At 39.8% G+C, this 27,027-nt stretch overlaps 2 protein-coding genes across 9 annotated transcripts in view; one reads left to right on the top strand and one right to left on the bottom strand.

Moving 5' to 3' along the window:
* The window catches only part of ANKRD27 (ankyrin repeat domain 27), a 43,666-nt gene extending 20,949 nt beyond the window's left edge, over positions 1-22,717 (bottom strand). For 3 of the 8 annotated variants that reach the window (XM_052686569.1, XM_052686568.1, XM_052686570.1), the window contains exons 1-14: positions 22,595-22,716; positions 12,652-12,782; positions 11,136-11,246; positions 9,954-10,110; positions 8,323-8,477; positions 7,954-8,013; positions 7,808-7,861; positions 7,652-7,717; positions 7,497-7,573; positions 7,029-7,150; positions 6,081-6,159; positions 5,168-5,300; positions 958-1,050; positions 63-190 (exon numbers count right to left, since the gene is read on the bottom strand). In XM_052686569.1, coding sequence (XP_052542529.1) covers positions 63-190; positions 958-1,050; positions 5,168-5,300; positions 6,081-6,159; positions 7,029-7,150; positions 7,497-7,573; positions 7,652-7,717; positions 7,808-7,861; positions 7,954-8,013; positions 8,323-8,477; positions 9,954-10,110; positions 11,136-11,246; positions 12,652-12,753 — 1,337 coding nt within the window. In that variant the 5' untranslated portion in view covers positions 12,754-12,782; positions 22,595-22,716. Of the gene's footprint in view, positions 1-62; positions 191-957; positions 1,051-5,167; positions 5,301-6,080; positions 6,160-7,028; positions 7,151-7,496; positions 7,574-7,651; positions 7,718-7,807; positions 7,862-7,953; positions 8,014-8,322; positions 8,478-9,953; positions 10,111-11,135; positions 11,247-12,651; positions 12,783-18,947; positions 19,071-22,136; positions 22,480-22,594 lie in introns of those variants that run through there. The other 5 variants (XM_052686575.1, XM_052686574.1, XM_052686571.1 and 2 more) reach the window with 4 other exon arrangements.
* A 55-nt stretch (positions 22,718-22,772) lies between these two features.
* RGS9BP (regulator of G protein signaling 9 binding protein) lies at positions 22,773-27,027 on the top strand. Its single transcript, XM_052686587.1, has one exon. It carries the CDS (start codon positions 23,160-23,162, stop codon positions 23,871-23,873), a length of 714 nt encoding a protein of 237 aa, XP_052542547.1. The 5' UTR covers positions 22,773-23,159; the 3' UTR covers positions 23,874-27,027.

Raw genomic sequence — 27,027 nt, 5'->3', positions numbered from 1 at the left:
AATCTTAGATCAACACTTCTTACATAGTTTTTCCTACATTTGCAGAGATAAAAAGTGCTTACCCAGAAACTAGCTTCTCACATTTGTCACAGTAACAGAGCGGATGACACATTTTTTGTACAGTGTCCTTATCACTGTCACCTTGACTTAGTAATCGCTCCACTTCCTCCTGATTACCTGAAGCAATATGCTACAAAAAGCCAAGAGAAGAAATAGGATGAGGAACTGATGTGAAAAAGCAATCCTCACAAAAATTTAGAAAAAAGAAAAACAATTTACCAAAGCACAAAAACAAAGAAACTGATCATGAGTGACACATACTCAACCGTTAGAAAGCAGAAATGAACAATGTCACAGAACAAAACCCTTTAATGGGCATTCAGCATTCAAAATTATCTGTTCTTGGCTTACCTCGCTTTCTATTAAAAAAAATTAAAACAATTAGACTCAGTCACAAAATTGAGCTCCTCTGTGCAAAACCGTTTCTATAAAATTACTATGTCTCTAGCCATAAGCAGCAAACACATATAATCAGAAGCTCTGTTTTGTTTCCTTGTTCAAGGAAAATTCTTCTAGAACAGTTAGAGATAAGCACATAACATGAAGTAGCTATCAGGTGACTATGTTTAAGTTATTTCAGCAATCTCCTTAATTTTAAGCACTAAAGGTAGTGAGACACAAGCAATTACTAGCATTACATACTTGCTTTAAATGGACTGATCAATACCAATAGCAGTAGCATTTCATTGTTGTCTGAGTCCATATTTCTTAAGCACCATAAAGTCATATTAACTTGGTAACGTTTCAGCACAAAAACACAAACATACTTTTATCAGCTACTAAAACACATTTTGCAGTACAAATATAATTAACGCTGTGTCACATTTCAGAAAATCGCACAAAGGACAGCATATAAATATGAAATAAGTACACATGTAGTTCTGCCAATAAAGTTACCTTAAATAAGCAATCTATTGGAGTAGTAGACATCTGGGATAAAAAGTTCATCCTTTGTTTTAAAAGCAACTTGTCATACAGCCTGTCAGATTCCTGAAGACAAAATATGTAAATAAATTTCCAAAATACTCATTTCCAAGTAAAAATTACAAGTTACGGCCAGTAAAAAATTCAGATTTTCTTGAAATTTCATCAAGTCCCAAAATCAACACCTCTCTTGCAATGCTGCCTAAAAAAATCCTCTGTTGTTAAAGCCAATAAGGTTAGAAACATCTGAGAAGTCTACAGAGATGAAGGTTCAGATCTGTATTTCACAGTATGTTATCCATAAATAGAACTTTTTTCAATACTTCAAACGTTGACGTTTTAGAATGGATAAATAATCCAAGACTGCAGTAGAAACCGAGCAGCTGCAACCTGGATGTGGATCTGTTCTCCATCACAATATTAAAACCTCCTTCCTAGAACACATGGTATCTTTGTAAACTCAGTAGTCAGTCAGTCTGCACAATCTTAACATGTCTACACGGTCATTTGGTTGTATGTTTATAAGATCACCCTTCCTAACACCATAGCTAATTTAACTGACAGCTTTTAAAGCCTCAACTATTTGGGAAGGCATGCTGTGTTCAGCTATTTATGCCATTTGTTTTGCTTTTTCTATAATAACAGAAGAAAAACTGTTAGCTTGGATTTCACCTTGTTAAGAAGAAAAAGTTGTTGGCTGATGTGAAATTATTTTCATTGGTTTTGAATTTAGAGACATACAGTTTTTCAAATCTAGGCATTTCAGCTAAAGATACCCATGTCCATCTTCTCAGAATAACAGAAGTACGTGATCACTGATCGCCTTGGATAGATTCTTACCTGTGATCAGAAATAATTCCATTTAAAAAAAAATTGATCAAAATCTTTATTAGCTATGAAAAATTTTAAAGCTTTAATACTAAAATCACTGAAGAATTTCATTAGCTGCTTGCATGCTTTGTATTTTATAGAGAATCTCAAAAAGCAGCTAAACTTAGCATAGCTTTAATACTGTCCCTTTCATGGTGTATTTTACATGAAAAGCATTTCAAATATGGAAAAAAACAAGGAGCTATTTAAGACAGTAATCCTTATGTGAAGAGATATGTCTGTCATTTTATTACATGAGTAAGGAAGAAATCCATTACAGGTGAAGCTACATATCATTTATAAATAAGAACTTGAAAAAAAGCAATGGCATAAAAATCAGGAATTGGTTGAAATACCAAAATAAGTCCTTCAAAGACAAAATTGTTTGTAACAACTTAACTTCCACTCCAATAATTAAAATAAAGCTTTGCTTAGAGTGGGAGCTCTAAGCTCAGCTATTTCTAAGCTTTATTTAATCTACAACCAAACATTAATGATGTTTTTATCTGATGCGATTCTTTATACAAAGAGATGCATGCACCCAAAGAGGTTGCTCTATGCAGCAACATATCCAGAATAATTCCACCAATAACCATTTACAGCTTGTGAAAACTCCCTCTTCAACCCACTCCCTGAACCTTATTTACCTCAGCTTGTGTTACAAACTTCCCTACCTGCCCTCCTATATGCACTTCTTCAGTTCCAACTTCAGGGCCACCTACAGCTCCTTCCATTCAAGAGTCTAAATTCTACCTATTTTCTTGTGCACAGAAAAGTCCCTGTTTCATATCCACCTTCAACTCTCCAAATTGGGTCTTACTATGTAGTAGCTGTACACAGGAATTTAACAAGGGTCCAACACTTATTAGACTAGAACCCCATTAAACAAGTTTGACCAGCACCAGAAAACAAAATGTAGTCCTTCACACTATCAGTTGCATGTTTCTGTCCTCCTTTTGACCCACACTGAAAGTGTCTCTCCAAGGCTTGCATGATCTTTAGCAAAGAACTGGGTAAGTTTTTCTTAAGTGCAATTTTCTTTCTGACATGAAGATGATATACCATTATCCCACAGGGTACATTAGCTCCCTATGGAGTTCTCCTTCTGTAGTTGGTTTCATTAGGGATTGGACAAGAGCATTAGTCAGCCATCAGAAACGCCATCTGAAGCCAACTATAAAATTAAACATAGCCACATGAGGAGCTGTAATGAAGGCCCAGGGCACAGCAATGTTCTTGCTCAGAGCCTGAAACCCTTCAAGCACAATCTGGAAATAGAAGCCATGGGACATTGATCTGACAACTGCTGCTTTTAAGCAGAAAGCAGATCTCCTTTAACACAGAATAAAGGAAATACCTAAACTGCTAGTTTCTGAAGAGAGCAATTCCATCATAAGTTTCTTTTATGTTCATCCATCTCCTTACTTTCTTTTTCAGTTCCCATGGTGGGGCTATCTGCTACAACAAAGAAGCAGAAACTAGGTGTATCACCTTTCCTTTCTACCTGCAGTAAGGATGATTGTCTTTCCTTTTAAACTGTGCTAGAGACCATGGGGTGATTCATTTCCTTGTCTTCAAGACTCCTGTTCGCCCCCCTCATCTAGTAGGCTGACTGCTGTGATAGGAGGTGTGGAGAATTCCTGTTGCTTGCTCATACACACAAGAGAAAAGGCAGAAAGCAGGGAACTTGAAGTTCAAGTCTGGAGATGATCCAGCTGAGATATGGAAGAAAGCTTGCTCTTCTGAACACTGTATACTGGTGCAGACACTTAAGTAGCATAGGATTGCCCCCATACAGACTGCGATGTAGTTCGTCTTTCAAGACAAGCTCCCAGATAAATAAGTACAATATCTTACTGGCAGTGACACTTACCAGGAAGTTATAATCACTAAGGGCAATTCCAGTTCATAAAAAAGGAAAGCTAGCCTTAGCTGTGTAAGAAGAGATAGAAGCAGGCACTTAATCAGAAATAGTTTTTATTTTCTTCAACTTGCTGATATTTTTGTGGAAGATAATTCCACTTTGGCTCCAGTTCTCCTTCTAGACCATTAGCACTGCTATTTTTGTATTAATTATTAATGTTAGCCAAGTGACTGCAGGAAGCAAAATTGACTGGCAAGTTGTTTTCCTTTTAAACTAACATTTTTATTCTTTTTTTCCTTAACAATTTGAAACAACACTGCAAACATGTAGTACCATAATTTCTTTACACATAAAAAGCAAGTGTTTTTTTTTGTGTACAAAACCAACACATGCATGACAAATTCATGGAGAGAATAACAAAAAACAAAGCCACAAATAGCAAAATGACTAAAATGATAGTTAAGTGTTTAAGATTGTGCCCCAGGTTGTCCCATTCCAAGCCCTGCACACTGAACCATCAGTATGGCTCCTGCAATTACATTCCAGTACTCTGCAGTTGGACAGACTGAGACACATCAAATTCATTCCAGTTCTGAGTTAGCTACTTTTGATTTCTATAACAGTGCATGAAAAAAAAAAAAACAACATTTTGCAATAGTAGACTTATTTTCTTTTGAGCAGAAGATTCAAGATTGAATATCTTTAATAAGCTAGAAAGTTTTCAGAGCACAAAAGTTTCTAAAGTCACATCAATATCATTCTGGATCCCCAAAGAGATTAGACCTGATTGACAGAAGGTCTAGCTGCAACGGATCCACAAACTTCTAGTCCCTGCTGTGTTAGAAATCCTGAGAAACAAATTTGACCTTCAAGCACTATCTAATATGATACAGTCCTGCACTCCCACTAAATTATCAACTTTGTGTAATGGAGTTATGTGCATCTCAAACACTTTTATTTTTAAAGAACTTCAACTGCAGTGTAATGTAAAATTATCCAGTAAATCTTCATTCTGCTAGCTAAGCTTTTTAAAATTTCAAGAAAAATGTGTTTAAGTTCAAGCTATGCCTACTATAATGTACTGCATTGCTTTCACAACCACAACAGAATGAAGACAGAAAGTATTAAAAACTTTCTTAAAATTCAGCTCTTGAGGAAAAAAAAAAAAGAAAAAAAAAAGGGATGTCATTGTTTCTAGTTATAATGAAGAGACACATTTACTTCAGATTTACCTACTCCTTAAAGTGTACAGTGAGCATGTGTTGCTACAGGACTGGCACTTCATTCTAACATTTTAGCTTCTGCTTCAGGCACAGCTGCCTCCTAACCTTAGAAGGGTGAAAAATAAACTTGTTAGCTCTTTGCTTCTTCTGATTGGATTTACCACAACAGTATATAGCTGTGCACCCTTATCAAAATCACATTTGACAGACTTTAAGAGTAGCTTACTGTTGATCTGTCAGAGAGGTTGCCTTGTCGTATGTATTCTACTGCAGCCTCAATTGAGGTTAGACAGTATCCCAATTCATCCTTCACCGAACTGCAGAGCCTGAAGTTCTTGATGTAACTCAAGTTGGCCATCCTGAAATAAAGTTAAAACCATGAATCATTAAAGTTGACACCAACATGTCATACTTTAATATCACGGGTCACTTCAGACAATCCAGGCAGATATTACATGTGAGTTAAGAAAAACTTCTAGAAAGATTGGTAGGCTGGCATTATCATAGCTGTTATGAGCTTTGCAGAAGGATCTTAACACTTCAGTTCTTCATCATGAGATACAAAGTTAAAAACTAGATATAATAAATATGAAGGACAAGGTAAGGACAGCAGTAAGAAATAATGTCTCACAAGTTTCAAGCATCATAAGTACCACATTAAATAAATAGCATCTGATATTTGGGATATACCAACACTACTGCCCAGATAAACCTGAAAGGTTTATACATACCTTTCCCAACAGATGAAATAACCATAAGAGCATATGCTAGCAAGCAACTAAGCATTCAAATCACATTTCTCCATATAACATATCTCAAGCATCTAGAAACTGCATAAAGTTTTGCAGTTCCAATGCAAATGTGGATGAACCAGTACTAAGTCCACACCAAACATGCAGATCCAGTAAATGGAAGATTCCCCCATGACAACAGATTTCCTGATTTGGAATCAAAACAAACAACACTTGAATTCTGAGTAAGTCCTGAATTCTGTCACATCTTTGCTGTTTATCTGACTAGTTTTCTGTATCACATTACCCCTCTTAGACTTTGGGTAGGCTATTACTAGAAACATTTGACCCCACTGCACCATTATATACAATATGATGGAGCTTTGTACAGCCAAAGTAGTTACATACCAGTTTGGGATTTCTGTTTTTACAAGTAAATACAGCAAGACAGAGAGTAGATCATCTGCACACATGGTTTCCATGTTAACTAAAAGAAAGAATTTATATCTGATGTTAGTAAATCTCACAGTTCAAACCAAAACTAAATGCCTATAAATGTAGCTCTGTCTTTTAAGACTAATGGTCAGCTCTCCCAATTGACTAGTAACCAATGCAATCTTTTGAAAGTATGTTCTCAATCTCTCTCTAAAAATAGACTCCCAGAAGCCAAAAAAACAAATACAGCTGCAATATTTAATTAGTATTCCCTCCTTCTTCATTGGAGAAGTCAGAACAGTGGCTTGAAGGTGAACACTGTCCATTGACATGCTTTTTCATATCCAAAGGGCCATCCAGGAGAAAGAAAGTGATGCTGTGAAGTAAGCAGTATTCTAGTGCACCACTTTGTTTGTCTATTGGTAGGATCTTCCCTTTCCAGGCTACTTAAAATAAGAATCAGACCAACAGGTCTGTACTTTCCTATCTCAGAATCAACAGTGGCACTCTCAGTGCAGTATAAGGTTTGCCTGACCCTGCCCCCCCAACACTGCATTTTGCAGTGATACGTCTGTATACTTCTGATTTCAAGATTATCACAGAGCACAGACAAGAATAAGCCAACAGCAACCTTCAGTGTTTTAAATGGATGACATTTTTTTCCTACCTGAGAAAGTCCTAGATTACATAAACCTGTCACATGCTCTAGCTAAAACATACAGTTAATCAAGTACTTCAGCTCACTCTTATCATAAAGTGAAGTGCTCATGTTGCAATCATTTTATTTAGATACCTGCAGACCTGAATGTACTTGCTTAACACACAAGACTAATTCAAACAGGTGTTTGTATACCACAATGCATAGATGTTAAAAAAAAAATAATAATCTCAGAGCTTTATTTTAAGTCACTGTTTACTGACCTCTTTGGCTAGGAGACTGCATAATAATTTGTACCACTTTTCGTAGACAGAGTAACTTCTGTTGAGGGGAAGTACATTTGTTCAGCTGACTCAGTTCTCGCTTCGCACGTGGTATATTAAAACTACAAAATAATTTGAAAGAAATTGTCAACATGCACCAGAGCTTCTGTGCAGGATGCCCAAAATCCAAGTCTTAACTTATCCAGAGCTGAAATGAAGAATGGTATTAACTCATTTCTATCTCTACCCTACACTTGCGTTTCTGTGCCTTGTAGATTGAATGGGAGGCATAAAACCCCCAAAAGTAAAGAAGTTCAATGAAACAACTGCCTTAAAATGATACAATTTTTCTATCTCAAAGGAATGAAGCATAATAAAAACTTACTGTTGCCTGAAGGATAACTTTTTGGCCTGCCAGAAAGCTATTTGAGACAGGATCTCAGTGACTGCTCAAAAACTAACACTCACCTAAATTCAGGTTTTACTCCAATGTCTTTTTGCTGGAGCTCTTGAAGGCTTCTTGTGATTTTGTTAAAAGCAGCATCCTAATCATAAGAAAGGTAGTAAGTGTTTAAAGTGCACTGGATTAACGTAATTGATCTTCAGCAACCAAACAAACTTACCTCACTTGCCTCAATAGTCCCCACATATTTAAAGACTAGATCATAAATAGCATGGTGGACATACATCTGTTGGAAAAAAAAAGAAACAGTAACTTAGACATGAAAGGAAAAGCTAAAATTGCTTGCCAATTGTCTTCCTTCATTTCAGATGCTTACTTCAACTGCTTGTTTAATCAGATTCATCTGCTCCTCCTGCTTCGCAAGCATCTTCTAAAAAAGGAACAGCCACATAAAGAGCAAGAGAGTTAAATGATTTATTGCTTAAGTAAAGCTACATACTATGTATTTAGTGATGTGTTTACCAAGTGTGAATCTCTCAGAAGATGCTGGAGACATTTGGTATAAAGTGCACTGACAGAATCCTAGAAGGGAAAAGAAAAAGTAGATCTGGGTTAATGATATGAAGCAACAAAGCATAAAAGAGCAAAGAAAGGAGAGCTTCTCTGACTTAGAAGCATACAGTATCAACAAAAGCAAAGTAAGATCTTTAGCTAAAAGCTGCATTTACATAACAGTCAAGATGCAGTCATTCACAGTTACAAATTCTTTTCTCCCTACCTACCTTCCTCCCTGGACTATTCTGACATAGAACATCTTAACAGGAAAAGATATCCAAAGCAGTGAAGTGAATTATGTTTAGTAAATTAAGCATCAAGCAGCAAGATACTGACTATGTAATGGCGGAGGCTTTTCCGTTCGTGCTCTTTAAATGTTCGGTAGAAAGATCCTATGTATTTATCAAATCTCTCACAGTGCCTTCCCAAGAATTCTCTAACATCTTCAATATTTTTCAGAGAATAAAGATTTGATGAAGCTGTAGATTCACCTAAAAATGAAACCCAAGAGTTAACACACTGAATACACATGCACAGTAAAGCTCTTTCTTGTTCCAGATATCAAGCCAACTTGTGTATAATGAAACATTAATTCAGCTTACTGTGCTTCTAAACGAAGGTGTTGCTTTCAATTATGAAAAGATATTGCAGTTAAATAGCCACACTTAAAGCCAGCTCTCTTGCCTTTTATGTCAAGGATCTGTTTGGAATAGCTAAAAACTGATTCTGCATGCTCCTTTCCTCTGGGGTAATTTATTGCTGCTCATAACTTGAGCGTGAGACAGGCATGAAATTTAAGAAAAGCATATTACAGTACTGAGTGCAGGAAGATAGTGTGCTCTAAACAAGCTGTAAAAAATAAAACACCCACATCCTGAACTTCTACATAGTCTATTTAATAGCCTATTATTATGGGCACACTTTCTTCTGAATGAGGGCAAAGTCGCATCAAGTAAATGTTGAACCAAATCCACTTTTCTTCTAAATAATACAGTTTGATCGCTTGTCTCAAATTCATATATTTATATATAGCTTTTCCAAGAAAATTTCTCTAGGCAAGGTCTTCATCTGCACTCAAAAGGCAACTAATATAGCAGGCTCAGATCTTATTCATTTCAAATTACTTAGAAATTACAAGTCACCTCACTTCTGAAAGTCACCTCACTTCTGCTGTATAACTAACAATAGCTAAAAGCTGAAGAATACAGTTTGAGTCTGTATGTACTTCAGCTATTTTATTTCCAGCATAATGTCCACACTACTCACTGTACTATTTTCACATTTGCCCAGTACCACTTTGTCATTTGTTTACATTCTTACTTGTTTAAAAAGATGGGATGCTTTTAATTCAGAAAAAGCATACATGTCAAGTAGCTTCAGTTACTTACTTGGTACAAAATTTCATAAGGAAATTGTGTTACATTCACAGCTTGAGTAGCAGCCTTGGAAAGAGCATTCTAGCCTCATCAAGAGGCTTTTCCAATATTAGGAAAAAAATAATACATTAAATGAAATACGACAGATTACCTCCAAGAGAGCTGCTATGTGGCTATGCTACACAGCCTTTAAACACTAATGAAGTCACTATGAATCTACCACAATCCAATTTTGTACATCCACGGTGCATCTGAAGACAGGTGTGATTAAAGAGATTAAATTCTACCTTTAAACAGTCAACACTGACACTGAACTTTGCTAAAAAAAAAAAAAAAAAAAAAATCAAGCATTATCAAGTACTCCATAATTCTTTACCATGGAGACTGGCACACAAGTCCTATAAAAATAAAGTTTGGTTGGCACCAACTTAATGCTTTTACAGCAACATACTAACATCCGCACCACCATATCAGTAAATGCTGAGAGCTTCAGTCAACTCCGCACTTTTCAGAATGAATAAAGCACATTAAATAAAGATAATGATTTGCTTGTGTGCAAACAAGGCCAACTGTTATCACTGCAATACCTACTTGAGCTTTCTGTTTTTTCCAGTGGATGAGCTATGCACAAAATACTAAAGCTCTCTTCTTTTTCATTGTAAAATGTTTCCTCAAAAAGAACAGGTACCGAGAGATGATCATCAAAACCAGTTCCTAAGATGACAAGATTTCCTTGTATGAAGATCTCCTGGGGAAAAAAAAAAAGTGGAAAATTTCCAAAAAAACACAATTACCCTGACTTCTGCACTGCATAGTTACATCTCCAGGGAAAAAAAGAGAATCTTGCAATATGGAAAAATCACAGACTCCATATTTTTCATTTTTCTAATGCTATGTAGGCTGAAACAGGGATTCCTGCAGTTTACAACAGCTAGCTGAATCTTGCTTGTACTCACTTTCCTTACAAGCCCCCTACTAAAGAAGCTTTGGAGAATATCTGAAACCAAGTAACTATTTGCAAGCTTTCAAGCACTTTTAGCAAAAGGGAATTAAAAAAAAAAAAAAGCAATTTATATTTGTTGTCTAGAGTTCTGCTTAGTAAGACATCATCCAACCTGGATATGTTTCTCATGCTCAGCTTTATCTCCTAAAGAATTCCTGTGTGAACACTTACAGTAGGAATACCTCAATTACTGCCTGCAAAAAGGTGTAAAATCTCAGAATGTATTGCAAAAATGCCAAGCAGAAAAGAAAAAAATTAATCTCAAACCTACGCAGCATTAGCATTGGTTATAATGGCTTTGCATTAGTTACTAAATCAGGCCTCAGATACTACTCAGTATTATCTTAATTGTCTTAACCCTTGATGAACTTGCATCTGCATACAATACAGGCAGCATGAAATCTAAAGATGCAGTTAAGTGAAAATGGCCCTTACACCAGGCAACAAGATTCCTAACAGCAAAAAAATGCAGAGAACCCATTTACACAGTCAAAAATTCCATAACTAAAAAACACAGATAAGCTTGGCAGTTACTTCGCTGAACTAGTAAACTGAAAATCAGAGTCAGAGGCATCTAAATAGGACAACAATTCGAGTCTATACCAAACTAGAAAGCAACATATCCTGGAGAACAGAGTCTTAAATGAGTGACACTTATTCTGGCAGTTAGCGCTAACTCTTTGCTCGCTCCTGTAACCACCCTTAGTTCAGCTGGTTACCGACTGCAGGAGTCATTTACCAGGGTCCCCAAGATACCAAAACGGAAATACCTTTCCATTTAAGGTCTGAAAATTTTCTTCTAGTGGCTTCAGTACATAAGATTCAAACTGGCAGTTGGAAAGACAGTTGCTTGAAAGGCTTCCTTTGCATGGAACTAATACCTAAAATAGAGTTAGATCACAATTTGGAGATAAATACAATAAATCACCAGTTAAATTCTGATTGCTTTTGCCTTTCATACTACAATAGATTGGCAGATAAAGACAAATTCTTGACTAGTAAGCAAGACTGATTTTAATATCTGTTTACACAATGCTAATCTAATTTTCAATTTGTTCTGATGTCAAGAAGCTCAAACTTCCACTGTTAATCCAAAGGAATTTTGAGTTTCTTCTCTTAATTAAGTTATTCTCCATTCAGACTACATTTTCTCAAAGCAAGTTCAGTCATTTGGAGTAAAGCAGTGGATGAGCACTTTCAAGTTACAGTAAATCACTATTCAATGAGGAAAAATTATGACCAAAGTGTGAGATCTCATTCAATACCAGGAACTCTATACACACTGAAAATACATTTCATGGTCAAGAAATAGCATCTTCAAATTGCTTCTGCTCTTAAAATGACATCCCTCCTTCTCCAGAAGCAGCAGTACAACTCAATATGAATACTTTTATCCTGGAAATGTAGAGTTGCTCCTTTAACAGCTCCAGAACCACCAGTACAAGAGATCAGACTTAAGAACAGAAAGAAAATTTTAAATGTCCCTGAGTTCCGGAAATATTTGACAGATTCTTGCCTTCACAAGCAGCATTCAACTCCTCACTGATTCTCCAATAATCCTATGAGATTGTACAGATATTTACTAAACTTGAATATATACAGATATTTCTTTAAAGATATGCTTTTAATCCCACATAAGATCACAGAGGTATCAATACATACTAGACGCCAGCAAGTTCATGCAAGCATGCAGTACAGTTAATGCAAAGAATTAAGGATAAGATTAAGGTAAGGATGCCAATGACATTAGGCGTTAGAATACAGAAATGCTAAAATCTGTTCACTAATCATATCACTATCATAAGTAATAAAAAAGAACCCTGTCCAATTAAAGCTTAGTTTTATAATCCAATAGAAATAAGCTGAGTTTAATGGAATCTCCACACACTTAATTTTATATCAACACTTACAGTAAGATACTCAAACTGGAAGTTTTAAAGAATTGCAGTTTTTTGTTCTAACTCATTTTAATGTCTTTGATTTGCTATATAAACTTGTCAAAAATAAGTGATTGTCCACCAGGGATTTCAAGAAGCCAATCCTAATTTAAATCACAAGTGCAAGAATATACAACTAGTTGGTATCAAAGAAAATAAGTTTCCTGTGAAGGTTAGAAGTTATCACTTCCATCTGTTACTACTGTGCAGTTACCAAGAGATCCATGTTTGCAGACAAAACATTTTGCAGGCTTGTACTGATCTTCATGAGTCTTAGGAAGCCTGGAATTTAAATAAAAATTTGCTGCTATTTAATAAGTTATTTTGGAATACACTTATTTATACTTACAATACCATGGAGTTCTGCAACTTTGCTGCAGAGATCAGGACGCCGCTTCTGAATGGCCAAATAAAAGGGATTTTTCAAAAGGTCTTCATCATACATAGCCATATGGACTTCAGATACCCAAAGGAGATTTTCTAGAAAACATATGGAGAATGGTTAAAGCATAGTACGTGTATCTGTGAATGTACAATATTGCAAAATACCAAAGGGGCAAAAAAGAAGTAGCTTCAGATATTGGATGTGAGCTGTCAATGTCATGCTTAATTAACTAGAAATTAAATGTAGTCACACAAAAGTTACTCAGAAAGAACTATGTGCAAACAAAACAACACATTTCCTGTTACACATGTACCCTCATAAGGTCTCCTTTGCCCTTTAAGTGCATAATCTCCTGGGGAAAAAAAATAATGGAAGAAGATAGGTATTAAGATCTACATTATAACCACTCTGATAGACAAGCTAAGGTCTAACACAAAACAGAAGATTGGAATTAAAAGCTTCTTCACAGCAGATTCTACAATGCTTCAGGACATTGATGCTTTCACAGTAAGCATAGCTAAGTGACAATTACTGACCCACACATCAGTGAGACACTCAGACAATGTAACAGGAATCCTTGTGTAATGTAATCCCCAACTTTCCAGGGAAAGTTTCAGGAAAGGTACAAGAAGCAGGTATGTATAACCAAGTCGTAATTAAAAAGACACCAATGAAATCCAATATTTGTGGTAACCTCTACTTCCATTAAAAAGGTGTCAATCATCTGAAGTTAGACTGACAACATCTGGAAAAAAGCAAGCAGAAAAGCTACCAGAGACAGAAATCCAACTGCTAGACAGTGGAGAGTTATCACAAGGTGCGTCACAGGGAAAAGAGGATTTCCAGAGACACTAAACTCTCAGTTTAAAAGGCCTCTGTACTTTTAAATCTCTAGACACAAGGACATGAAAAACCCTAATAGGACCCTTCTAGACTAACTTCAGCATTGTTTCATTCAGAAGAACAAAGGTTAATAAGTTTACAAGGGCTTAATTAAGTAGACTGTCATATCTTTTCCCCTCATCCAGATTCCTCAAGGAAACTAGAAACGTAAGTCACATTATTCATCCTGCAATTTCATCTATATGTACCAGGAAAAGGTAAGAAGAGCAGCAGAAGTTCAATTTGAACCAAGCCATCCTTACACAATCAGCATTTCCAGGTTGGAAATGCCCATGTCGGGATGGGGCTCTGGGCAGCCTGGTCTAGTTTAGAATATGGAGGTTAGTATCCCAGCTTTTACTCAGCACATCACTTGCTCAGTGTGAGCTTCTGATGCTTATCATGTAGTACTTGAAATACTGAGCTACAGTAGTGCTGTACTGGTGCCACAAACACATCCTTCTCCACAGACTGGCAAAGAGACATGAAACCGCTATGTTACAGTATAAAAGGATGGAAAAATACATTCCCAATTTGCACAGATTTTTAAACAGTCCTTTAATTTCAGCTATGCTGTTAACTGATCTATTGTCTGTTACCTGATCTATGTATTATCTGGGCCTTCCTTATAATTAGGCATAAAGACAACTCACAAACACAATCAATTAAGCCTGAAAGCCATTCCCACTATAAAGTTATCAGCAGTTTCTTGCAGCCTGGATTGCCTCTGCATGAGCCACTCAAGACAACTAAGGCAGTGGCAGGTAACTGTCTCCAGCAGTTTTTTCTCATGAAGCTCCAGATAAAACAGTTCATCCACTTCCCAAAAGGACAAAAAATAATATCTATTATGAAAGGACATCAATTTGGCTGTGCCAGCACTAAGACAGGACTTACCAAGCAGGACTAATTACCTATTAACTGCCTATGAACAACCAGCTAAGCATTAATTCCAGTAAGATCTTAAATGACTTAGAGCTCACAGTTCAAACATGTTTCAACATCAACTTATTAGATAGAAGGCAAATGTCATAGAGGGCTGTATGAACACATGCAGCAAGCAAAATCATCAGCCACAGCAAAGCTTGTTTTGGAGCCCCATATTCCTTTTTGGGTGCTACTCTTCAGGGAAGATGAAATTGACTGACGAATCTTAAGTGAGAAAGGCAGAAAAGGAGGATGTAGGACACAGTGCAGTGCAGTGATACTAGTTAAGGTAAAGAAACTGCATGAGATAAGTAAGAAAATCCCCCAGATGTACCAAAGTCTCAGCAAGGGCATTTTGTTCCACATCTCTAGAAGAAGAAACAGGCCTCAGCTTAGGTAAAGAGAGTCAGGTTACAGATCAGGAAAAACTTAAAAAAAAAAAAAAAAAAAAAAAAAAAGGAAGATAACCACATGTTTTAGATCACTTGTCAAAGCTATCAAGTCTCCAATATTGTAAATCTTTAAGAACCTGTTAGACAAACCTCTACTAGAAGTGATACAGATCCAGCCTTCTAGCCTCACTAGATTACACGATCTCTCAGGACAGTTTCCAAAACAAGCTTCTACTGAAGTAGATGGCCCACCAAAGCATCTTCACCGGCCTTTTCGTTTGTGAATCCACGTTCACTATCCAGTCAACTGATAGATGAAAATGCTGTGACTCTCCACACAGTACGTAAGAAAGTATTAGGATGCCAGGTGCTGGGCAGTGGTGAGATGAGCCAAGAGCACATTGACACAAGAAGGCAACTAAGCATCAGACTGCAGAGACAAAAATGCAGTGCACTTGTGTTTCTAATTGCTATATTATCCCTTTTTCAGCTTAATGAATCTAAGTCCAAAGAATTTTTTCCCATAGTAGAAAAGAAAAGGAAGAACACATTCCACAGACCTCCTTTCTCCAGAGACCTGCATCTCAAAGAAGTGAGAAGCTCTGCCTACAGGAAATTAACAATATTTAATACCCTAGCAAAACAGATAGAAGGGATGTATTGGAGGGGAAAAGCCCCCTAGAAAACCTTAGCTTATGAAATTTGCTGTTTGACTGATGCAGCTCTTAAGTCATCGCCTTCACGTAATTAAAAAAAAAATCAGGGTACTGTAAGAACTGTTTCAGTTAACAGATCAACCCACTAAGTTTGAAACAACAACCTACAGATCTGGTTCATGCGTTACCACACAGAGCCAGGCATTTTGCTTACTACAGAACTACTGACTGCAGCAATAATTCATACTCCTTAAGTTCAAAAAAAGTGACAAGAATCTGCATTAATTCTAGCATTTTAGCTACCATAGTATAACTAAGATGCTGTCAACATGCTAAAACCCTAATAAGGAAGCTTTAACTTCTAGTTCACAGAAGAGTTTGCCACTTACCTTGAGCAGAAGCAGGCTGAAGACTCTAATCTGCAAGCTGGGCACATAAAGCTGCAACCAAGTCCCTGCACAGCAGGAAGTAGCAACCAGTAGTCAAATGAGTACTGTTTTGAGAATGGATTCTCAATTTCCTTCTCTTTTCTCAACACCTTTCTCTTAGCCCTGCATCTGCACACTGCTCCATTAGTGGATGGCTACCATATCTGATTAATGTGTGGGCATGCAAAAGAAAGAATGAAATGTTCATTAAATTAACTGAAGCAGTTAATCAACTACATTTGCCCAGACAAATGGGGATGTTTTGGCCATGTAGTATTAGTAACTACAACAAAGCCAAGTCCTTCACACTCCGCTTCTACAAATCAAGTCTAAGAAAACTGAAGAATACATTAAAGATCCCCCAAATTTTGTCTCAAGCATTTTTGAGACAAGTCGATTTCTTTCCATCTCAAAAGTTAAGTGCATCTGAACATAACAGCTAATGCACTGCAGTAATTCTAAGAATGCATTAGAATATTCCATTGAGAATTTGTTGGCAGAACACAACATCCAACTTCAATCTAATGGAACTAAAGGGGCAGGTGGTGGAGTTATTCCTCTAGTTGCACCTCAGACAGCTTTAGATTTACTAACATTACACAAGCAGGAAAAAGCACAAAGTCACATAAGTATTGAACAGTGCTGGTAACATATAACTGAAAGCCCATTAAAAATTTTCATAAGCCACATTCACTGAGCTTATTAAATTCCATTATGCTAAGCTGTAAAGCAACACAAGTACTACTTTCAAAATGTTAAAATGGAATTACTTAGCTTCACGCCTGTAAACACAGAAATAGCTCTGATTGCTGGAAGAACAGAAGCCAGCTCATCAGAGAATCCAATAAGCATTTTGTTACCCTGTACAAAAAAAAGCCCCACCAACATAATCATACCCTTAGAACAGCCAAGTCCTTTGTAGATTAAGAACAGAATGATAGTTCTAATGACACATCTTGCACCAGGAACAGCTGAAGTGAAAAGCCATGCAATAGAATCCAAGCATGTCAGTTTTTTCCAAAGGAGTGGAAACCAGGTCCTATGACCTTTGATGCTGAAAGCAATAAGCAGGATTTAGCTATGAAAGTTTTTGTCATAAGGTTTTCCTTTAGAGATACTGAAATCAGGTTCTTTTCACAGTCCTATTCATTTCCAGCTCTTTTTAAGGAACATTTTGAAATAGTCATTAAAATAGATGCTACTGCTTTTACTTGACAGCTACATTGTGTCCCCATTCTAAAAATTTTTATTCAGTTCTTAAGTACACCACCTGAATACCCCATTTTAATATTGAAGACCTAATGAGATGTACTACAGATAGCCTTTCACAATAGCAAAGGATTCTGTATAGAAATACTTCATATTCCATGGTGAAGAGCACAAGACTGACTCGTTCGTTTCACACACTGACATCAATTTCATCTCCACTTGCAGACTCTTGTGCAACATTAACAACTCCAGCTTAGTAAACCGGTAACTAGAATATCACTTGCTGAAAAGCTCAAAAGGATGACAGAAGTCAGACCAAGCAATACCTTATTACTCACCTACAAGTTGTTCATCTCAGAACAGCTAAACATTATACTGAGACATTTCTGGTCAAATTTTAAGTGTATTTATCACACCAGTGAACTGTAGTGCTATGCAGAAAGAAACCTGGATGAAACAATTGTTCCCCAGTTCCAAATGACTTTTCAAACACAGTGGGATCCCCCTTCACCACCACCATCTCCTCCTCCTCCTCTCCCCTCCTCCCCCCCCCAAAAAAAAAATATTATCAGAGCACCACTTTTAGCAGTATACTGGATCTGAGCATATCTTAAAGCACCCTGCAAACACAAATTTAACAGCGGGACTTAAGTAGGTTCAGTCCAAATACAACTAGTTACCTACAGTAACTACAGTTTTATTTGCAGTATTACTCCTCGTATTTACTACTACTTGAGGCTAAAAGTCCCAGTTTGAACTTGAGACCTCAAATCAACATTTTCATCATGAAGCAAAAACCTCCTCTGTTTCTGGGCACACAGAAAAACTCTCACTCCTAATGAATGAGCACTGAGCATCTGATGAACTATGGTTCCGAGACATGTTCCAGTTCCCTGCTCACCACAAGGGAAAGATAAAGAGGAAACTATTTCTACCTTTTACATTCAGCTGCAGCTTATAGTGATTTCAGTGAGTATATCAGAATATCACCTTTGAATTATGAGAGTACTGAGTAGTGAATCTGCATCAGTCAGCTCAAGGCTCCCTAGAAACCAGGGGAAAACTAAGTTATATCATCCCAGAATGAGAGTCTGACAGTGATGCAGCAGGTTCTGGGAAGGAGAGGTCAATGCCATTCCAGGAAGATGCTCCTTTTTCAACAGCATCTCCCCTGCAGTCACATTCCTTCAAGTGAAGGGTACAGAGCTCAGATCTTTGTGTGCAGTGTTCGGTTTTTTGTTTGTTTGGGTTTTTGGGGAGTGGGGAGCATCTCTGCACATCCCTCTCCACACAGATCCCATTTCTCTATTTAGGGTCAGACAGCTGTCTCTCATCACTTCTCTCAGCATCATGCTGTGCCCTAAGGCATTGCACAATGCCTGACAGGAGCAGGCAGTGCCATGCAAGTGTGTTCTGCTCATCCCTCATACTGCTTTCCATTATGAGCCCCCCAAAAAACTCCAAACCAGAGTTCATTCTTAAAACGAACATTCAACCTTTCTAATTTAGGTGCATTCATATTATAGTTTGATGCTAAAACATTCACATTTCCCCCAGATTTGAGGCCTGACTCCTACCAGCCACCTGATCAGCACTCTATGAACAGGATGCTCTGTTCTCACCCAGTCACCTCCCCTGACTTCAGAGATCAGTGCTATCAGCATTAGCCAGGTACTTACAACAAGCTGCATTCCAAACAACCCAAGAGAGTATGGATTCCCAACCCTTGCAGATTTAAATATACTGAGTAGCTGCAAATTCCTCACCTGCGTTTGTTCTCTAGTTTACCATTACTAAGACTGCACTCAAATCTCAAATTGGGAATCCTGAGCAAGTTACAAGCAAACTGTGAAGGAAGAGAGCAGAAAAGGCTGATCAGTAGAAACACAAAGATTAAAGAGAACAAACATTAACAGAATGGACAAAGTCCTCACCATCTGCTCAATGCATTTACATAAGGTCACCTCTGCAGTCTTGCAGAGGTATCAGCATATGAATTCACAGCAGACTGACCACACAAAAACACACCAAAACTAAGGTGCTGAAGTACAAGGATAAAAGTTGTTTTCTTAAGTCAATTATGGTGATCTTTCACTCACAGAGACAAAGCAGTGGTAGAATCCTTAGTTTATGCATTGAGCCCAAACACTAAAATGGATGCATAAACACTGTGTCCCGATTATAGAGTCACAGACCACTCATGTTCATAGCAGACCACATCTGCTTTCTGCAGATCTCAGTAGGAAAAACCAAGTTGCTGCAGGCCAAGACTAGCTTTGTCTCATTGATGCTAAGAGCTTAAACATCCGCCCATTACTAGATTATCTAGTTATGGGAAGCATTGCTGAACTACATTAGATATCCCTTTTGAGGAGCAGAGAGGAAGGAAGGCGGGAGCACTTGCACAGGAGAAGTCCTTCCAACTAGCACAGCAAACAATTATAAGCACTGCTGGCCTTTAATACCACATTGGGCATCATACATTGGCCCAAGGTAACTGAAAGCCATGCAACAACAAGTCCACAATAAACTTATCAGACCGATGATCCTCCACGATAGAAGTCACAGAATGGCCTGGGTTGGAAGGGACCTCAAGGATCAGTGAATCTCCAACCCCCTGCCATAAAGGGCCACCAAGTTCCACATTCAATACTAGACCAGGTTGCCCAGGGCCCCATCCAATCTGGCCTTGAACACCTCCAGGGACGGGGCATCCACAACCTCTCTGGGCAGCCTGTTCCAGCACCTCACCACTCTCTCAGTAAGGAACTTCCACTTGACATTCAACCTAAATCTTCCCTCCCTCAACTTAAAACCATTTCCCCTTGTGCTGCTGTTATCTACCCTTTCAAAGAGTTGATTCCCCTCTTGTTGATAGGCTCCCTTTAGATACTGAAAGGTCACCCCACAGCCTTCTTTTTTCCAGGCCAAACAAGCCCAGCTCCTTCAGCCTGTCTTTGTAGGGGAGGTGCTCCAGCCCCATGATCATCTTTGTGGAAATGATGTGGAAATGAAAATTCTCGCTCTGGATCAACATTTCAAAACACTTTACAACAAAACATTCACAAAACACAAGCCAGGAGTTATCTATACAAAGCTACACTGAGTTATCAGACACTCAACCAGTTTTGTTCACACTGCATCCAATCCTTATGTTCTGTCCTCATCTCAGTGGTTTTCAACCATCTCAGGTCACAGCATTCGGATGCCTGAACTCAGAGTATGAGGTCATCCCAGAGGCGAAGCCATGAGGCAAGATTTACCAACCATTCAAACAAAACAGATTTGTATTTACCTAAAATACCACTTAAGTCTATTAAAATGATACAGGACTTAACAAGCACTAATGCTCAAGAAGCAGCAGAGTATCTGCTGTTTCAAAGTACTGCAACATGAAGAACACTATCATAAACACCTGTTGGAAGGAAGCCTTTCTACAGAACCAGCAAATACATTTCTGCTGGCACTCATTACATTACATACTAACTCCCTTGTAATTTCAGGGTTCGGCTTTTTTTGGATAAAGTTTTTGGATAAAGTTTCAGCTAGTCAGAATCTTCTTTGAAAGCGTTATCATGACTTGGATTTAACAGCATCATGTCTGATAAGCTACAGCCAAATTTTAAGAGTTTTCAGAATCTACTTGAATAGGATAACTGCAACACAACTGAACTTAATTTAGAGCTGTTCTGCAGAACAGCCTTTCTTCACACATGATATATCTAGAGAAGTTTTGTTTGTTTGTTTTTTTACAGATTGTAACTGCTGCCACCTTCAGATTTATGCAGTCACGTGCTCCTAAACCAACATCCCTTCCCCTTCTCAGCTATGCCTGGATTTCAGAGAAACTGATCCTCACATGCCACAAGGAATAGCAGCCTCAGTAAGGTGCAGCAGTGCAGCTGCTGCCCACATGGATGTGTAATTTAGGATTAAGCTTAAGTCACACAGGACTCCAGATTGAAACCTAGAGCTAATCCTTCTACCACATGACAATACTTAAACAGTTACAAAACTTCATATACAAGGTCAAAAGCATCTTGTGCTTCTTCATTCCAGCAAGGAACAGACATTCATTCACATCTTGCCTGCCACCGGCAGGGAGTTACCCAGTAGCTCCACAGTGACCCCACAGCCTGCTGCAGGACTTGGCAGCTGGTTTCTTCCACAGGTGCACATGGGTGCAGCAGTAGCCACACGCAACTTGTGGCCTGGTCCAACAGAAAAGCAGAACAAAAAGCAGTCAGGGGAGCACAGGATCAAACTCCCCATGTAACTGAATTATAGAAAAGGAACACAGCCTCAACACACCTCCCAGAACCTGGCCTGCCCAGAGCCTGCCCAGGGCAGCACCTTATCTTGCCCATGGCGCAGAATGCAGCCACAATAAGGGACAGGGTCACAACCCCCCTCTTGAAGGATGTTTTCACTTCTCATAAATTACTGTAGCAACATCAAATCATACAGTTGTCCAGGAGCATAAAGGCATATGTAGCAGTGTGTGGCATGACAAGCAAGTTCTCCAGAAGCCTGCCATGGTGAAACATGTGCTAAGAGACAGCAAGCACAGCCTGCTACGCAGCACTCAGCGTCAGTGTTATCTGTTCTTCTGGAAAACATGTGTACAAACATAGCCTACAGCTCATCACTGACTACACCATATTTCGGAACATACACAAGGGCAGCCGCTAAAGTATCATTTTTTATAGTAAAAAGCTTGTGCTTGCTACACCTTCTGACGCATGATTACTTGATTTCAACTATCCTTAGACATTCTGGGCCCCATACTCACACTTCCTAGGGGCCTTCTTCAATAATCCACAGAGTAAAAACATGCAAATTCTTGCCCCTGAGAAACGAGCTGAAGCGTCTGTGACACTGATATACAGAAAGCGTGCATCACAGAGCCCGGTAGGAACCAGAGTGCACTCCTCTGATATAAATAATGCACGTACCGGGGTGAGAAAAAGTTCAGCAGTGCATTAAGCGCTCCCGACGCTGCGTAGCGCGGGCAGCGGGTCTACCGCGGGTGGCAGCGGGACCGCGAGCACCAGCAGCCCCGCGCCACGGGCCGGACGCCGCCAGAGCCAGAGTTGCCAACGCGGCGGGGAGCACGGCGCAGGGAGCGCAGCGCCGCAACCCCAGCAGGGCCGCCCCAAGGCCCCACCGGCTCCGCGTCAGCCCCAGCCCGGGAACAGGCCGCGGCCGGCACCTCCCCTCTCGCAGCGCGGCTCACAGGCAGCGATACAGCCGTTCCGGCTGAGGAGGGGACGGGAGGGCACCGCTGGGACCGGCCCCGCGGAAAGAGACCAGCGGGCTGCGAGAGGAAGAGAGGGAAAGGAGGAGTGAGAGAGCGCCCTCGCCCCGCCAACGCCGCCCCCCCTAACCTCCCCGCGCCTCGGCCGAGCCCTACCGGGAACCAGGGCGGGCCGGCGCGGCGCCGCACGAAGCCAATGGCCGGGCAGCGGCGGGAAGCGAACGAGGAAGCGGGCGGCCGCCGGGGGTCGGAGCCTGCGGGGGCGGAGCCTGCGAGGGCTTATAGGGCCGGCCCGGGCCGCGCCCGGAGGCCGCGGGCGCTCCCCGCTCGGCGCCATGTGATCGCGCTGGACCCGGCTCAGCCGGATCGGGTTCGTGCAGACGGCGGGCGGGGGGAGCCGCCGTTCTCCAGAGCCGGCGCTTTAGCTTTTGGGTTTGTTTTCGCCCCGTGTTTGGCACTCGTCAAAGTACGGGGCCCGATAGGCGGACGCCCGGCGCTCTGCGGGATGGCTCGCCTCGGTCGTGCTGCCCGCCGGCGGTAGCAGGGGAAGCGATGCTGCTCGCGCCCCGCGAGCCCGGAGCGGCCGGCCGCGCCTGAGGGGCTGCGGGGCGGGCGCGACCCGGGGCTGCCTCCCGCCATGCGTGCTGGTAGCGGCTGCGCTGGGCAGCTCCTCGCTCCCGAGGCCGGGTAACCGCGGCGGAGGCGCCCGGACGGCGGGACCATGGTGAAGGAGGAGTGCAAGGCGTTGCTGGACGCGCTCAGCAGGGTGACCGCCTGCTACCGGCACATGGTGCTGACCATCGGCGGCACCTCGGACTCGCAGAACCTGCGCGAGGAGTTGAAGAAGACCCGGCAGAAAGCCCAGGAGCTGGCGGTGGCCAACAGGAACAAGCTGACCACGGTGCTGAGGGACAAAACCGTGAGTAAGGAGGACAAAGCCGAGTTCGAGAGACTATGGGTGATTTTCTCCACGTGCCTAGAGATCCTGGAGATCGACATGAGGAGAGCGCTGGAGCTGGGGCACGAATTCCCACTGAACGTCCCCAAAAAGCACCTGATCCAGACGGGCATGAGCGGGGGCACCTCCGGCGTGGCTGCCCGGGCCATGAGCGTCCAGAACATGAAGTACGAGGCTGAGCACAACATAGATGTGGTGGATCTGAAGGACCTAGAGAACGAAATCAACCAGGTAGGAGAAATGATGTACGAGATGGAAATGAAGGTCAATGTCCCCCAGTGGACAGTAGAGGCTAAGCAAGACCCTGGGGCTGAACTCAAATCCACCATCAGCGTGGGCGCTTCTTCCATTGGCATGATCTCTGTGGAGGAAAATAAATCCTTCTGCGATATCAGCAAAGTTCTGGCTGGGATTATTTTCTCTGCTGTTCTCATTATTGCTATCGTGCTGGCAGTGTGTGTGGTAAAACTCTCATAAACTGTGCTGGCACTGGAGAGTTCTCACAGGGCCTCCCAAAAGTGCTTCGTGCCACGCATCTCTTGTTACTTGGGTGCACTGAAAATCTAAACCTAGCACTTGGAAACGAAAAACTTTTGCCTCTCTAAATCCTGAAATGCACAGTTCCTTTCATGCTTTTTGAAGAAAAAGATGCAAATCAGCCTGCAAACTAGGATGTATTCATTAGCTGGACTTGTAAGGGTTAACTGTGAAGTATTGAGGGTATTATCACTACTGGCTATAACAGCGATTTGTCTGCTATTAATAGATCATCACTCTCAGAAGCCTGCATTTTTTGTTCTTGAACAGGCTCTGCAGTTTGCTGCTGCTCACTGTTTACAATATTTCTGACTGACACGAATTTGGAGGCCAACACAGGTGTTTTGCATGACAGTGAATAGAATAGATTGAGAATTTTTTCAGCAATATGCAAGATATTATTTCAGTGGAGGAAAAAGGGAAGAATGGATGCACCAATAAGGGAATGTAAATGTCTATTTCAACAAAGGTTAATGATCAGGGAAAGGGGAAGTGTGGAGGAGAACAAAGAAAACTAGCAATATTCAGCAAGTATAACAGTTTGTAGCCTTAGACTGGGTTGCATAGAAGCCAGCGACCAGGGTTGGCACAGCACATATTGATGGCTTTCCACATCCTGAGAGAGAAAAGGGCGAGCTGCATAGTCAGAAAAATGCTAGCAAGCCCTGTGGTTTTCTTCCACGTTAACCATGATCTTGTCTACCCCTGCAGAAAGGCTGATTCTTGTCACTGGTTCAGATTCTTTCTGTAGATGCAATCTGTCTGAACTTCTCAATTAACTATGAGACGAGGAGCAGTGAATCCACCTACAACAGATGCAATAATTTTTGACAATAGTTTGGCAAACAGCAGTGATGCATTGTGAAAGCAGACCTTTCTAGTCATCTTGAAAGAGATCCTCTCTCATGTTGACAGGCAGAGACTTTGGCCTCTTGTCATACAAACTCCTGAGGTCTTTGCAGAAATCCAGATAAAGCTAAAAAAAATCTGTTTCATCTCTCATTCATTTCTGAGAAATCGTCTGGGAAAGAGGAAGTCTGTGGTACTGGACACGTATCTGGTCCAATTGGATACCCTGCAGTTTGGGAGGATAAAAGCAAGAGCAGCAGAAAACTTTCCCAGCATTTACCTAAAAATTGCCTGTTTAAATGTAGAACTGAGTGGACATTAACTTTGCAGAGAAGCACTGTTATGTCTTGTAAAAGGACTCACGTGTTAATGTTCTTCATTATGTAGCTTATGGAGATTTGTTCTGTTCATGTAAATACACGCCATTCATTCAAGAATGCTTAGTGCAGACATTATAGTGCAATGAGACACTCCACAGGGAGTTATAGAGAGCCGATCACATGGGGGTTTTAATACATAATTAGTCTGCCACACCGATTACTATGGACACATTATCAAAAGGTAATAATCAGATATGTCTGATGAAGTTACTAGAAAATAATCTTTGTGAACAGAAGTACGTTACCAACATATTTGAACAGGTGATAACTTTTTGAGTTGAGGACAAAACTTTTAAGAACAGCAGCAGGTAACTTTTTAATATGTAATAAAACCAGATTTGGGTAAAAAAGTGTGTAACAAATTGAATCTAGTGAGGAAAAAAAATGCCAAGTGAAGGCTTGAACTGTGTTATGCACACTGATCCAGTCTAGACATGGTTCACACAGGAATTAATGTATAAGACTCTACGTTCCTTTCTACGGTGTTTCACTCGTTCCATAGGATGTGTTTTGTACACAGGTAACTTAGGTGTGTATAGATCCCCAGCAGCGCTCTTAAACAGTCAGGCCTGTTTTAATTGGTGCTACTGCTTCAGTCTGTCTAGGCACACATGATATGTAATAGCTGTGTTTTGATTTAAATGTGAAGAACTCTTTCACAATAATACTGAGTAAACACGTTTATGGAAAATACAGCAAAAGCTGCAGGAGAATGTACTGTTAAGGATGGCCACCACTAGTCACTAAGGGTTTGTGGGTGTTTTCACTCACTGCAGTCTCCTTTACTTAGTTCCCATGAAGGTGCATCAGAAGTTGAACTTTTTTCTTCACTTCTTGAAAAAGTCATATCAGATAATTTCAACTCATGTTCTGAAAACCCCAGTAATGCAAGACAGGTTTCTGCTGGATAAAAAACATGGTAATATAACATCTACTGCATTCATTATTTTGTATTTTGTTATACTAAATGGATGTAATGTTTAGCAACAGTTGTTTGTATAGAGGGATTTTTAAGGCTTATCTTCAAAAGCAAGCCACAGTGAGTTCATGAGCTGGAAATTTTCAGTCCATTACTTTTTTTTTATTTTATTTTCAATAATACAGGACCTGCAAACTTGGTAATTATGTAAGTCTTACTCCATTTGAGTGTGCACACAGTTAGTAAAGGACTGAACTTTGGAAAAAGTAATGTCTTTTCAAATCTTAAGACAAAGGTGGCTGCAGATTTATCCACTGTTTATTTGTTCTATATTTTCTTATAGATGAAATCAAAAGATGAAGTAGAATTCTAAGAGGATTGTTACAGTCTCTTCTAAATGGATAGTGTTCCTGTTATTAATCTCCTGTTAAGAAAAGCACGCTTGATACAAGGGTATGCACAATGTGACAGAGTTCAGGAGCATGAGTACGCAAATCAAAACAATATGGAACACCACTGTCCAGAAGTATTGATGTTTTTTGTTAATTTAGAAATAAGTGTGCTAGATTCACAGATTTTTTCCCACTGGAGTGTGAGTGGAAGGAAAATGAAAAAACTATTTTTGTAAATAAAAAAGTCAAATTTCAAATATTCTGAATTTAGCATGACAAGAATACAAATACTCTGCTGCTGACCAGTGAATGAGAATGTCACTGTGTTTTCACTACAAATAAAGATGCTCACTGCTTAATTTGAATCTTGTTCTACGTCAGTTTTTTTGTCCTTATTCATAGGACACACATTAAATTTGCTGTATACTGAAATCTTATTGCTGACTTGAATTATATTGTTTTTGCCTGTGCATGAGTGGTATTTTCTACACTTGAATGAAATATTATTGTCACTATTTATTTAACTTCAAATAAAGTATGTTCTTGTAACTTAA

This window comes from Tympanuchus pallidicinctus, unplaced genomic scaffold (genome assembly GCF_026119805.1).
Source record: "Tympanuchus pallidicinctus isolate F22 unplaced genomic scaffold, pur_lepc_1.0 scaffold22, whole genome shotgun sequence".
Lineage (NCBI taxonomy): Eukaryota > Metazoa > Chordata > Aves > Galliformes > Phasianidae > Tympanuchus > Tympanuchus pallidicinctus.
The sequence above is the reverse complement of the archived record's forward strand: the minus strand, read 5'-3'. Positions and strand labels throughout refer to the sequence as shown.

Bases quoted from the DNA above. Each gene is read 5' to 3' on its own strand.
- RGS9BP (XM_052686587.1), top strand. From the start codon at position 23,160: ATGGTGAAGGAGGAGTGCAAGGCGTTGCTGGACGCGCTCAGCAGGGTG.